Here is a 15,200-nt window from a genome sequence, read left to right as displayed (position 1 = left end):
TATGCTAAGTTTGGTTTAATCCATCACGTTTATTTAAAAAAAAGTTCTGTAATTTGTATCATTCAAGGTATTCTTCACATATATCCACAAACCAGTTCTGAAGAAAAAAAAATATTGATTATCAATGTGTTTATTGACAAACCACTGAATACAGATGCAGCTGCATATTCACACATCACGTCGGTGAAGTACAAAACTGCAAACTGTGACAACTGACATGACTACAGGTCAAGTAGGTATGATTTTCAAACGAATTAATGAAAGTATGAACAAGGTGGTCAGATGTGCATCTTTCATTGCAGGACCAATTAAATATAGCAAGAAGAAATTTAATTAAAAGAAACCATGTCATTGACACCAACGACTCAAAAGGAGTAGTGATACCAAAATGGTAGAAGATACTTATCATTTTCATTCAGGACCAGCCATGAAAAGCTAGTGTTTAAGTGAAAATTCTATGTCAATACAACCATCCATTCAGGAGAAGTAGCCATAAAAATGCTTTCAAGATGGCCACCAAGGCAACAATTTTGGAAGTTAGATATCATTTAAAACAAACAACATATTACAATAAATGTTTAGTCAAAACTCCAAGGTAATATGTCCGTCCATTTGGAAGGAAGAATAGCCCTAAGATGTTCATGATGGCTATCACAGCAACATTTTCATAATGAAGTCAGATTTGCACAACTAAATATTATAAGTCTTTCAGTGAAAACCCCATGTCAATATGGCCCTAAATTCAGGAGGATGGTTGGGTGGTTGGTGTTTAATGGCACAGTAGTAAAAAGATTGCCAAAACAAAGCTGATCCTTCCATGAATACCCCTGTTTAGAGTCCAATCAATTCCTTCTTGCAGCACATGAAAATAACAAAAAGCTTGCAAATTTAGACCTATAAAATAGCCAAACTGAAGAAAACCAGAGAAATTTAGATGTAAGATGGTGACACTTGTATCCTAGATATAACTTTAATGAAGAAGAAAGTGGACCATGAATAGATGATTTCACACATGAATCACTAATTTTAAAAATTTTGGTAAACACAAAAACTGAACAAAGAGAAAATGTGCAAACTGCCAATGTACATTGTAGACCATGTGCAAACAACATGAAAGAATGCATTCCTGACACCACTGTAAACAATTAGATGAAATGAAGAGATAAAGTAACGGCAACTCATCAATAAAAAAGATGTACCCACAGACAAACAAATGAAACTGTTTGGTGCTACTTAAGATTTTCATGATAGGTAACAAGGCAGATATGTTGGATGTCAGAATAGCACCATTTTCATTTGGACCAACTAGATATAATAAAGTCTTGAAGTGAAACTGATATACTGATATGACCATACATTTTTCAGATCTTTGACATTTTCAAGAGATTTCAAGACTTTTTCATATAACTCTAGATCAGTATATAGGTTATGCATCAGTACAATATAACATTTTTCAGCTAAATACTGCTGTTTTAAACTAAATAATATTTAAATAAAGTATGATGACTCAGTGCATCGATGAAAGACAAAACCAAACATAGATACATACAGATGGTACTAAATATAATTTTTTTTAACTATCAACATGCTTAACTTTTATTATTTCAAAAGAGTATTTCTGTTAATTTTACAATAATAATATATTACGTTGTTGAAGCGTGATGGTAAATAAACACTTCTTGGAATAAAATTGTGTATTTTCTGCAAAAATATGAACCATTCATAAGACAGTAATATCTGTCACCTTCCTCACCTAAAGTGCATCACTGACACTGTCTATCATTGACATACGCATAATAAAATATACCTCACTCCAATTGGTTGCCTATGATGTCCTAATTTTTAATTTATAAAAGTAAAGCATTAAAATAAATGGCACTCTTCAAAGTTCAATTCAGAGAAAGAGCAATAAGAATATTTTCAAGAAAGCAGACAAGACTGACATCAATGAGATTCATTTTTATTTATGACCATCCATATATCCAAAGCCTGTCAGTGAAAATCCCAATTTGATATGACCATCCATCCAGGAATGGTAGATAAATGAGATTTTCAAGATAGATGCCATGATGGCCATCTTGGATTTTCACAGTGCACAATTTTCATTTAGGACCAACTAGACTGTTTTTAAAAAGTAGGCCAGGAAAAAGCTGATCCTTCAGTGCAATCACCCTGGATGTTCAGGAGGAGTGACATTAACAAACTTGTACTAATGGACAGATCCCAGACAATGAATAGTGGACCATCACAAAAACTCTTCTGGACTGTAACGAGTAAAGAATTTTTTTTACCTATTCCATAAACATTGCAAATACTGCCTCAATAGATTTAATACAAATAAACACAGTCTGGGAAAGAATTTAAATTTCAATACCAGCATCTTCCTAATTAAATTTTGTAATACCCTCTTTCTTTTGAAGTCTCTCACCTTGGTCTTCATATTTCTGTTTTTATTAATGTATTCCATAATCTTCTCAAGATTGTGAAACTGTGAATCCCATTCACTTGCATCTAAAAAACGGAAGTCATCCCCATGAGGAACCAGAAGGACATTACTCCGGTATAACTCTGACTTCTTCTGAAGCTGCTCCCACAATTGCCAAGAACTGAAAAGACATTCTCATTTGAATTAGGTAGCAGAGATGATCTGTTCCATTTAAACTGCAAAATTTCTTGAAAGCTATGCTACCAAAACAACAAAGAAAAAGGCTGACTATTGGTGCCGACTAGCCATAATCAACAATAAACAGTAAAGGCATTATTCAAATAAACAGGTCTTCAAATAGAAAAGAATTTTTGTCTATGATATTGAGATTTAGAAGTCTGTAAACCTGGTACTGAACTGGTAATCATTTTAGTATCATTCTATTTATCAAAATTTACATATTTTAGCATAATTCACAAATTCAGTATATTAGCATAATTCACAAGTTCAGTACATTAGCATAATCATAATCCACAGTTCAGTATATTAGCATAATCCACAAATTCAGTATATTAGCATAATTCACAAGTTCAGTACATTAGCATAATCATAATCCACAGTTCAGTATATTAGCATAATCCACAAATTCAGTATATTAGCATAATCCACTAATTCAGTATATTATCATAATCCACAAATTCAGAATATTAGCATAATCCACAAATTCAGTATATTAGCATAATTCACAAGTTCAGTATATTAGCATAATCATAATCCACAATTCAGTGTATTAACATAATCCACAAATTCAGTAAATTAGCATAATCCACAATTCAGTATATTAGCATAATCCACAAATTCAGTATATTAGCAAAATCCACAAATTCAGTATATTAGCATAATCCACAAATTCAGTATATTAGCATAGTTCACAAATTCATTATATTTTAGCATAATCTACAAATTCAGTATATTAGCATAATTCACAAATTTAGTATATTTTAGCATAATCCACAATTCAGTATATTAGCATAATCCATACATAAAATATTAGCAATCAGCTTATTAGCAATAAGCAAACTACACTTTGCTATTGACATTAATAACAGTTTTTCAAAATGAAATAGTCTTGCCAAATTTGTTACAATATTTCATGGTTTGTAAAGGTAAAAAATATTGTGATTTAAAGGGATTCAGTGCTCTTAATCATTATAATAACAATTCTAACAGTGTCTCTATTCAGTGCTCTTAATCATTATAATAACAATTCTTACAGTGTCTCTAGGTTTTCTTCATTTACAGTTAGTGCATCAATTAACTTTGTCCCTCTCCGACATTTCTTCTTGTAGAAGTCAAACTGGCAGCAGACATGTTCATCAGGCCCACAGGAAAATGGGATGCCATAGGACAGGAATGGCATCATGTGACAGAAAATTGTATCCTTGTGCCCCTTACCTTCTGTAAAATAAAATATAATGTGGTGGAACCTACTGTATGTAATCAGAATATCTCTAAACCAGGAACTATATTTATAAAAATCAATAAATCTGCGAAACATGTCTTCCTCAGGAAATGATGTCTTACCAGTACACCAAGATATGATGTACACCCATCTAACTTAAAAATGTTTGAAAACACAACTGTAATGTACAGTTTTAACAGTGACAGCAATGCCATTGCCATTAGAAATACAACTTTAATGTATGATTGTCATGTTGACAACACTGCCATTGCCATTAGAAACACAACTTTAATGAATGATTGTCAAAGTGATAACAATGCCACTGCCATTAGAAGCATAACTTTAATGTATGATTTTCAGTCACAACAATGTCATTGCCATTAGAAATACAACTTTAATGTATGATTGTCACAATCACAACAATGTCATTGCCATTAGAAACAACTTTAATATATGATTGTCAGTGACAACAATGCCATTGCCATTAGAAACATGACATCAATGAATGATTGTCCAAGTGACAACAATGCCATTGCCATTAGATATACAACTTTAATGTATGATTGTCACAGTGACAACAATGCCATTGCCATTAGAAACACAATTTTAATGAATGATTGTCCTAGTGACAACAATGCCATTGCCATTAGAAATACAACTTTGATGTATGATTGTCACAGTCACAACAATATCATCACCATTAGAAATACAACTTTAATGTATGTTTGTCACAATCACAACAATGCCATTGCCTTTTGAAATACAACTTTAATGCATGATTGGCACAGTGACAATAATGCCACTGCCATTATAAATACAACTTTAATATATGAATTTTACAGTCACAACAATGCCATTGTCATTAGAAACATGACATTAATGTTTGATTATCAGTCACAACAATGCAATTTCCATTAGAAACACAACTTTAATGTATGAGTGTCACAATCACAACAATGCCATTGCCATTAGAAACACAACTTTAATGTATGATTTTCACAGCCACAATAATGCCATTGCCATCAGAAAAGGTATACCTTTGTCTCAAAATACTTATGCAGACAAAGAGAATAAATTGTGCTCATCAATTTGTATCCAAATTTATATCAAAAGTGTCATTAAGCTGCAAGTAATTCATTTAAAGAGTTGATTAGTCAATATTTATCCTCTGTTATATCATCAAAATTCAATAATAAATACAATTCTTCCAACACTGATACATTTTTTTCCAGCGAGCTACACAGGCTGTTCTTGTAAAATTTTTAAATAAAAGTTTTCATTATGTTTGGGGCAAGCTATGGGAGTATACACTGAACAAAGGAAGACAATTTGCACTCATTACACAGCTATATGTACTACACATGAGCGGTTTTTTTTTTAAAATTGTTTAGAAATAGGCATTAGATAAACAACTACATATTTCACTGAATCACCTGTCAGTTACTAAATTGAGAGTTGCAAAATATAACATGTTTGGCAATAATATACGACTCAGAAAATTTTGGGGGATAAGAAAAAGAAGAAAATGAAATCCTGCCTTTAAATGGCTGCCTTAGAGTCATGACAGTTACAGTAAGCCATCCATATTTCATTAAGTTCATTTAGTTGATCATTAAAGATAATTACTTCTTTAATAGTTATTTACTTACTATTTGCATATTCATTTACCAAATGCTATGTATTTATTTACATATGCATCTTAGTTCTGATAAATAAGAGACAGAAAAAGTTTATACAAAATGGCAAAACAATAATTCACTGGACAACAAATTTTTACAAAAGTCATGTTACTGAAATAAAATTAGTCAATTCTTATCAATTTTTATGTGCTGAACACGAATATGACAGTCAAATTGCAAAATTGGCTCTAGTTTTTTTGTAATCTGCAAGAAATTAATGTTTACATAACGAAATGCATTCCAATAGTAAAAGGTCAACTGTAATAGCCTACCTATAAAAAATCAAGTCATTGACTACATCTTAGATTTCTTCGCCTGTCTCTTGTACAGCTGTTCGGGAGCATCTCTGAGGAGTGTCCAGCAGTAGTCAGCCAGCATTGTAGTGGACCATTTTCCCTGGTATCTTTGTTCCATTGTTGCGATATCTTGATGAAAACGTTCGCCGTGTTCATCACTAACAATACCACAGTTGCTAGGAAAGAAATCCAAATGGGAATGAAGGAAGTGAATCTTTAGAGACATATTGCAGCCAAGTTTCTTATACTTCATCAACATGTCTTCTACTAGTTCCTTATAGTTTTCTGCCCTAACATTTCCGAGGAAGTTTGTAGAAACTAGGCGAAAAGCATTCCATGCTTGTTTCACGTCACCTTCCAGCAAGTTGTTGAACCGGTCATCTTTGAAAAGCTCTCGAATCTGAGGACCCACAAAAACTCCCTCTTTAATCTTTGCTTCGCTGAGTCGAGGGAATTTTTCATGCAGGTATCGGAATGCTGGCAAAGTCCGGTCAATGGCTTTCACGAAGTTCTTCATCAAACCTAGTTTGATGTGAAGGGGTGGTAGCAAGATTTTCTGAGCCTCAACCAGAGCTGGGTGTTGGATATTCTTCTCTCCAATGGCTACATTCTGCCTGTGAGTCCATTCCTTCCTCATGTAGTGCATTTCCCTTGCTCGGCTATCCCACTCGCATAAGAAACACATGTATTTTGTATATCCTTGCTGCAGTCCCATTAAAAGGGCAACTACCTTCAAATCACCACAGAGGTGCCAGCTGTACTTGTTATACTCAATGGAATTCAGTAGCTGCCTTAAGTTATCGTATGTCTCTTTCATGTGGACAGCATACGCTACTGGAATAGATGGAAGAATGTTTCCATTGTGCAAAAGCACAGCCTTGAGACTCAGTTTCGAAGAGTCCACAAATAGTCTCCATTCTTGTGGGTCATGAGTGATTTTTAAAGCATTCATGAGGCCCTCAATATCGGAACAGAATATCAGATTACTTTCCTTTCTGAAGAAAGGCTCCAATTGCTGGTGGCGCTTTCGATATGCAGTAATTGTGACATCTTCTTCTAGAAGATTCCATTGTTGGAGTCTTGATCCTAGCAATTCTGCCTTGTTCTTTGATAAGTCCAAATCACGAATCAGGTCATTTAGTTCTTCCTGTGTTATTCTGTGTGGGGTTGATGATGCACCACAGTGAAAATCTGGATCACTGCATGCTGATGGACCAGGAGAAGAACAGGTCGACTCACCTTTGTCTTCGTCAGATGAATCAAGAGAATATTCTGCTGGAGGTTCTGGAATAGGAAGTCCCTCACCATGTGGAACTGGTCTCAATGCAGACGGAATGTTTGGGTAGACAATTCTCGACTTCTTTCGCTTCGTTATTCCGCCGGAAAGAGGAGGAACCAAGCAGAAGTAACAGTCATTTAGGTGGTTGCTTGGCTCTCTCCACACCATTGGGACTGCAAACGGCATTGATGACCTTTTGCAATTCAACCACTGTGAAAGCTGTGTTGTACATGTAGCACAGCATATATGCGGAGCCCAAGGCTTGTCTTGGTCACCAACCTTGCATCCGAAGTAAAGATGATATGCCTTCTTCACTTGAGAATTGATACTTTTCTTCTGGTTGGCAAATGTCACTTCCCCACAAATATAGCAAAAATTGTCCGCGGTATTAACACACTTTCGAGGCATTACTGTTCTTTATTGTACGTAAATGGATAAAATAATAAGTTTTATGTAACAGTAGCTTGAACTGTCTCGCACAACGTCTAAAATATTTTAAATGCTGAACCTATCTGATTGGGCTTTATATAGTACACTGCTTACGTCAGCTTCAGCAGCCGCCTGGCATTAGTATAATAGGCCTACACATGTATAGTACACTGCTGACGTCAACTTACTTCAGCAGCCGCATGGCATTAGTATTGCATTGCATCAGAAAATGATGCAATCAACTGTGGATGATGTGAGCATGATGGTATTATGCAATGTTACATCATTATTCCGGATGTTGCTGCAGTCCTACTGGAGAAATTTACACAGTGAAACATAGAAAATGAGGTATATGAATATCTTAAAAACGAGAGCCAATGCAAATTTTTCACGGTTATATTCGTGTTCGGCACACCAAAATACTACAGATTAGGGCCTTTTCAAGTCAGTAATGATTTCACTGTTGACCAGTGTAATCAGCATCTTGGTGAATTGTTGGCTGCAAAAATAAAGGTCAATGAAAACATAAAGGATATCTATGTTTTTTTTTAAAGTAGATATAAGGAAATATTTCAGAAGTAGAGTGGGAAACACTGTATGGTCACGAGTTACTTTGCCACTTATGACAATACAGAAAGTTTCCAATCCTGAAGTTAAATATTTCCTTATATCTACTAAAAATAAGATATATTTTCTTTTTATGGTATATTGCTATGGCAAAAAGGATCAATTTGAATGGATTTTTTTCTCCATCTGGTGACAGTGAGATTAACCTCTGCATTACCATGTTGATAAAAAAAAGTTAAAAAATTTGACAAGTATTTTAAGACAGTGACCGTATTGATTTAAACTGCATTTTGTCAAAATAATGACTGTTTTCAAATGAAATTAAACATAATTTTATTTTCATTCAGATATTTTTGGCACAGACTGGGATAATGTAGACACAACATTGATTCCGACATATTTCAGAGCATAGTAAATTTAAACTAGCAATTTTAATAATTGTGAGTTTGCTTGTATGGATTTTGGTTCTTTATTTCGTTCATTGCTGTACCAAACTATGTTTTTGGCCTTGACAAGCTTGCACTCCAGTTCAGCAATGGACACTGCACACAAATTTTGATTCTCACTTAATTTTGGTTTGCAATCAAGTCTCACCAATGCCTGATTTCTCCATTGTTTTCTAATATGATCATGATTACGTTGAGATTATAATCGCTACTTAAAAAAATTCTTATTATATTTAATCAAGAGTTTTCTCTATAAATGTGTCTCTTCATTGTAGAGTGTATGAGTTACACAGAATATAAAATTGCAACAGTTAATATAATGTTGTTCTTGTTGCTGTTGTAGGGTTTAGCTCCATTTTTCACTACAAGATAGGCTATACATGGTGGCCAGTATAAATGGTGTAGGATGAACCCGGGAAAACCCCAGAAAGAACCACCAACCCACGAGAAGCTACTGGCAAGCTTTCTCACATAAGCACATTGGCTGAGCCTGAGACTCGAACCCACGCAGACAGAGGAGAGATGGCAGTAAACTGTAACGATGAACGCATTAGACCAATCAGCCACTCGGCACCCCAACAGTTCATATAAGTTCAGTCAATAATAATTTGCAGGATCCATATAGAAATCTATGTTAAGACTTGAAGCCAACTTTTGTTTTTATAGTTTATTTTTAAGCAATTTTTAATTGCACCTGTTCATTGTCCTAATGGAAAGAGAGGGAGAGAGGGAGCAGAAGAAAATAAAATAGGCCTAAAATATGGAAATACAGACTTGAATAATATACATAAGGGCAGGTATATTTTCTAAATGGGAAAATAAACCAGTTCCACAAGTGATATCAGCACTGTGAAAATAAAACTAGTACATTTATTTTTTTTAAAAACAAAAAACATGCAATTTAATAACACTTGGGGGTGGGGTGAGGGTGAGCAAGTGTGGTGTCTGAGTAAGTGAACATATGTAAAGATCAGGATGCCAAACAATTAAAACTATTTAAAAAGGTGATGCCCCATACACCAGGTCAGGTGGTATGTTTAAATATAAAATTTAAAACAATGGTATTGCCACTCTGGCAATATTTTTTTCTCCCAATGATATATTTCAATATCTCATTATGAAATGTACAATAAAATGTATTTCCATCTTTGCCTGATCTTTAAAGCTTACTAATGTTATTCATAAACTACTACATTTCCAAAATTACAAATGTGGGACTAGGAACGAGGCAGTGCAAATGCTTCAACCTTCTGGAAGCATTTATACAATTATGTACTGTATACACAAAGTATATCACAACTTTGCTCAATTTATAACATTTTAAAAAAATTCTACAAATTGGGTTTAGTGTTCACAAAAACATCAGAATTTTTCTGACAGTAAACTTGCAAAAAACATCCTCTTTATGATGTTGTGGTTTGTATTAATGGATAAATGAACATCTCAAGCATAATAGCTCTAATGAGCTGACGATGTAATAAAATGGAGAATCATGTAAAACATGGGATCATGATTTTAACTGGAATTGTAATTTTTCATAAAATGAAAAATTGTGGGGGAAGAAATGAAACAGAAGACAGGCTTAAAAAGTCGTTACTATGGTAGACCTTTTGTAATGCTATATTATGATGATTAAGATGAGGTCTAAGTGGGCTTGCCATTGCTCAATGGTAGAGTGGCATATGCCAGCTTGTGAATGCAAACTCAAACAGGCATTCAAATTATGGAGGGAAAACAAAAGCTTCTAGCACACAGTTGCTACATTGTCGTCTTTTGCATCAAAAGGAGCCATTAATGTCACATGGAATAATCCAGGCCCCTCAGAAATTAACCTCAATCATAACTAACAAACTGTTCATAGCCATACCCCCTTAAAGTATATATTTGCATTACCAAGGGAGTTAATCTTAGTCACCACCATGGATTTCTGAGTCTTCCTTACCCCATGAGGCACTGACCCTTGAGTCATAACTAGGAATCTACTGAAACCCAAGGGAGCTTTGGTGGTTAAGTTGTTAAGGTGTTGAACATGTGAGATGAAGGTTACTGGATTTAGTACCATTGTCTAATCAGCCTGAATTGACTACCAAATTTCTCAGTATTGTTTTACAGTTATGCACTTCTTTTCTCTTTGTAATTAAATCTGGAAGGGTTTCAGGAGGAAAGCAAAACTGACAAACAACTGTGCAAAAATGTTACAAAACCCATCAAAGTGCTTTTACAATCCAATGATTCCTTTTTCAAGCACACAATGCCACAAAAGATAATTACACAAACAAAATCACAAAACACAAAAATGTGAGCACTCTACAAAGTCTGCATTGTGTTTGCTGTAGATACAATTAAATACAAAATCACAAAACACAAAAATGTGAGCACTCTACAAAGTCTGCATTGTGTTTGCTGTAGATACAATAAAATACAAAATAAAGCTTGAACAGTTTTGAGCATTTCTATTTTTTACTGCTAACAAGGCAGAAATAGCCAGAACAAATGATTTCAGATCATAGCCTTAGTAGGTCAGCAACAAAATGTTTGCAACATCTATACAAAATTTCCATCCCAGATGTATTTCCAGCCTGGATATAATACTTTGATCAGCTGGCTGTTTGTTAAAACTTGCATCAATGTGTTAGTAGCATATAATAGCTTAAAAAAAGCTTTTTAATAAATGTATCAATGCACTTATTTGTCATTTTTACATAAAAACAATAGTTAAAAGAAAGCAAACAAATCTTTGACATAAGACCTTTACTTGAGAAAAAGATGTAACTAGCAATTGTGAATGCATAATGCTAATACATTATGCATGATGGATGCACAATGCAAGGACCATACCATCAGCTTACTTGGTCTTAAGACTAGGTAGGAAATTTGAGATTTTCATCAATTGGACCTTATGGTCTGGGATTTTCATTCAACATATTTTGCTAAGTATCATGAACATGCAGACATATATCTGAAGCCAGTTTATGGAGTCTTCCATTTATAAACAGAAGACTGTAGGGCAGCACTGGCTGCTTTATCTGTTCTTTCATGACCATTTAGGCAGGCAACATCACAGAATACTTTTCTAATATTGTATGCACATGTCATGTTTCTATAATATCTGGGATATTAATGGTTTGTCAGATTCAAGTATTTCCAAGGCTTTCAGTGTAAAAAGATAATTTAAAAATATGATGAAATTTGTTGGGTGTTTTTGAGCTTTCAATGCAGTTTAAATCTTCTAACATGTCTGCAGTAAAATTTGAGGCATGATCTGGTTAAAGGTGTAAGATGGTGTTTTAGGGTGTTGTAATGGCAGCCCCAACTTTGTCTTTGTTTTGAACAGTCTGTATACAGAGACATATGGCTGTGATAGGAGGCACTGATTTCACTAAATTTATTTGCTGCTGACTTTCTGAATTGGCAAAGATCAAATATAATGGGGGGGGGGTGATGATAAGCAAGCTGGTAATTTGGGAACACAAAATTTTGCAGTACTTCCAACACTGATATTTGCAGTTTGTAATTGAGGACAAATCTGAATGCCAAAAGGTGGAATGAAGGTTGGTTTCTGAACATACAAATCTTAGTATCTGGGCCAAAAGACTACCTTCTATACTCGCTTAAAAGTCCAACTGCGAATGGCACAGACCCGGATCTGCAGTCATATAATGTACTGGCAGATCTGGGTCTGTGCAGTTTGTTAGGAGTAATCAGCAGAACAAACAACACATACCCTCATCTGCAGTCACATTATGTTTTGGCAAATCAGGATTTTTGTTGTCTGCAGTTTGACTCAACTTATAAACGAGTAAAGATGGTACATCATATGTGATTAGACAGTTTCAGAGTAAAGTGAGGAACTTGTTTCAGTTGTCTGTGATAAAGTGATGATTCATTTGTCTCAGCATAGAGGCTTTCTGAAGGGAAAGTTCTAATTGCTCCCAGACTGGGTCTAAGTCCCTGACTGTGTTTTAGATTAATCATCTGCCGATCTTGTACACTACTAAACCAATCAAGTATGTGTGATTTATATTTTTAACATAGCTTTAACAATTTATGCTCTAACCACTAGGCCACCAGAGCAGATAATGCAATCAGCATGTATTAGTTAATTGATTGGAATAGTCTGTAAATAAGTCTGAGATTTAGTTCCTGACAATCAAAGCAAATATGTTCCTTTAACATGGTCATAAAAGAAGCCTATTTACCAACCACCTCTTCAGAGGTATTTTAGACCTTGTCCTCTGAATTGACACCATCCCTAAATTAAAAGCACTTTTTCTCAGTCCCAAGGGTGGTCTTAACTGGAACTTTTTATGAATCTAAAATAACCTAACTAGAATATAACAAAATATGGAGTAAAAAAAACTGATAGTAATAACTGCATGAACAAGACAATAAATATGAATAAGGAGAAAGAAATCAGATGGCAGAGTTGAATTCCTAAATATTGTAAATACCTGTGACAAAGATCTGAGAAGCAAGACAGACTTAATAACTAAAGTACAATGCAAGTTCCCATAATCGTCACATCCATTATACACGTCCTATTTCCATACAGATGCAAATATCCCCTGTTCTTCATAATACCTTTATTTTTACCTAACTTGCAAAGCCAAATTTGTTCTTTCTATTGATGGCTGGTTCAGAGTGGATGCAGTGTAATATGAAAGAAAGAAAACTTACCCCAACCTTGATGCCAAAAGAATTCCAAACTTTTTAAATGTGCCAAGTGCCGTTTTACTGCAAAGTGGACCCTCTGTATGACCATATGCTGTATTCCAGATTCATGAAGTAGATACGTCATTGTGGATGAATGGCCAAATGGATCAATTGACCAACTTGTCTGAACATCTATAACTGTTAAATAAAAACAAAAATATAGATCATAATGATGTTGAAGCACAAAATCAATAATGATTATGTTTATGGCAAAACTCAAATCTATTTTCTTGGTTTAAAATGTACTGATTGTGCATTATCTTAAATGTTAATTTACTGTATATTATTGTATGTTAATTTATTATATGTATAATTAAGCTATTAACAGACCAGTAAGCTAATTAAAAACCACCATTATCTCAAATGTAATGTTAATTATTAAGACAAGCTGAATGCCAACTGAAAAAATACTTAGTGCTCTTCAAAGATTTAAATTTCCTCCTTATTTTCAAATATACTGTCTTTGGCTTTACAAAAATAATATTTACAAAGATTCTTGCTCAGCCATTGATGCCCTTCCATCAGCTGATCTAACATGGCTGTATAGTGTGCTGTTCCTTCATCTGTCATCACCCATCCTCCAGTCGGTATCTCCAACTGACCCCTCTCTATTAGTCTATAACAAAATACAATTATAGCGTCTCATCTCATTAATCCATCTAAACCTGTTTTCTTTCCATAAAAATGAAAGAACAGTGAGGCAGTAGCAATAATGGATTTTAATTTCACTAATATTAATTAAGCACTGTTTTGCAAACTCATGCTGTAGTCACAATACATATATAATGAAAAAAATGACAGATCAAAATATGTTAGACATTTTCAAAAATGCAAGCTTCAAATTTTTTGAAGAAGATCCTGCTATTTTTATATGTTCACTCATAAAATCTTTGCTACATACATGTTTAAGGAAAATGAATGACCCACCATCCAGAAGTAATAGTTTGAAATGTAGCCCACAGTAACCTAATTTTAGTCATAAGGATGCAGTACTCGTGAACATTTATCTAAATAAAAGGAAGCATAACCCTATAAATGACACTGAACATGAAATCCACTCTTACAGTAAATCGTCCAGAACAGATAGACTCAGTTTAGAATTTATTCCTCTTTCATATTCATGGTGAGGTACATGGGAATTGTTTGTAAAATACCAAAGACCCAGACCAAAAAGTGAGCATAACAAATTCTTTAAAAAATATGTTTATTAAGTGTAAAGTTCTCAAAATAAACTTAAAGGCATGCCATTATGTTAAAAACACAATTGTAGAAACTTATAAAATATCAACTCATCACCAGTCCTCAGCAATTTATTATACAAATTCTTTCCAAAAAAATTAAATTCATGAATGATAAACAAGAAATGATTGTTAAGGAACACAAATTATCATGACAATGTCTAAGGAACTTATAACAATTACCCAGTGTGATGGAATGACATAAGTACAGATGTACGGACAAGGGTAACATTGTAAGCTCCTGCCACACTTGTTGTGAGGCATTGAAAAAAAGACAGATCCGCATGGAGACAATCACAGGATTTATGCATCTTAATATATAGCCTTTAATGCTATTAAAAATATTTATGTGGTCTTTAATGCTATTAAAAATATTTATGTGGTCTTTAATGCTATTAAAAATATGTATATGGCCTTAATGCTATTAAAAATATTTATGTGATCTTTAATGCTATTAAAAATATTTATGTGGTCTTTAATGCTATTAAAAATATTTATGTGGTCTTTAATGCTATTAAAAATATTTATATGGCCTTTAATGCTATTAAAAATTTGTATATGGCCTTTAATGCTATTAAAAATATTTATATGGCCTTTAATGCTATTAAAAATATTTATGTGGTCTTTAATGCTATTAAAAATATTTATGTGCTCTTTAATGCTATT

At 33.8% G+C, this 15,200-nt stretch overlaps 1 protein-coding gene across 3 annotated transcripts in view; it reads right to left on the bottom strand.

Annotated features, from left to right (window-relative positions):
* LOC149804274 (alpha-mannosidase 2-like) overlaps positions 1-15,200 on the bottom strand; it is a 93,535-nt gene that overhangs the window by 45,974 nt on the left and 32,361 nt on the right. For all 3 annotated transcript variants that reach the window (XM_089938291.1, XM_089938298.1, XM_089938303.1), the window contains 4 exons: positions 13,785-13,912; positions 13,261-13,434; positions 3,700-3,883; positions 2,429-2,606 (listed from right to left, as the gene is read on the bottom strand). In XM_089938291.1, coding sequence (XP_089794417.1) covers positions 2,429-2,606; positions 3,700-3,883; positions 13,261-13,434; positions 13,785-13,912 — 664 coding nt within the window. The remainder of the gene's footprint in view (positions 1-2,428; positions 2,607-3,699; positions 3,884-13,260; positions 13,435-13,784; positions 13,913-15,200) is intronic.

Source organism: Sinohyriopsis cumingii, chromosome 2 (assembly GCF_028554795.1).
Source record: "Sinohyriopsis cumingii isolate HCF-2022 chromosome 2, ASM2855479v2, whole genome shotgun sequence".
Classification (NCBI taxonomy): Eukaryota; Metazoa; Mollusca; class Bivalvia; order Unionida; family Unionidae; genus Sinohyriopsis; species Sinohyriopsis cumingii.
Note: the sequence above shows the minus strand (reverse complement) of the source record. Positions and strands in the feature narration are given on the sequence as shown.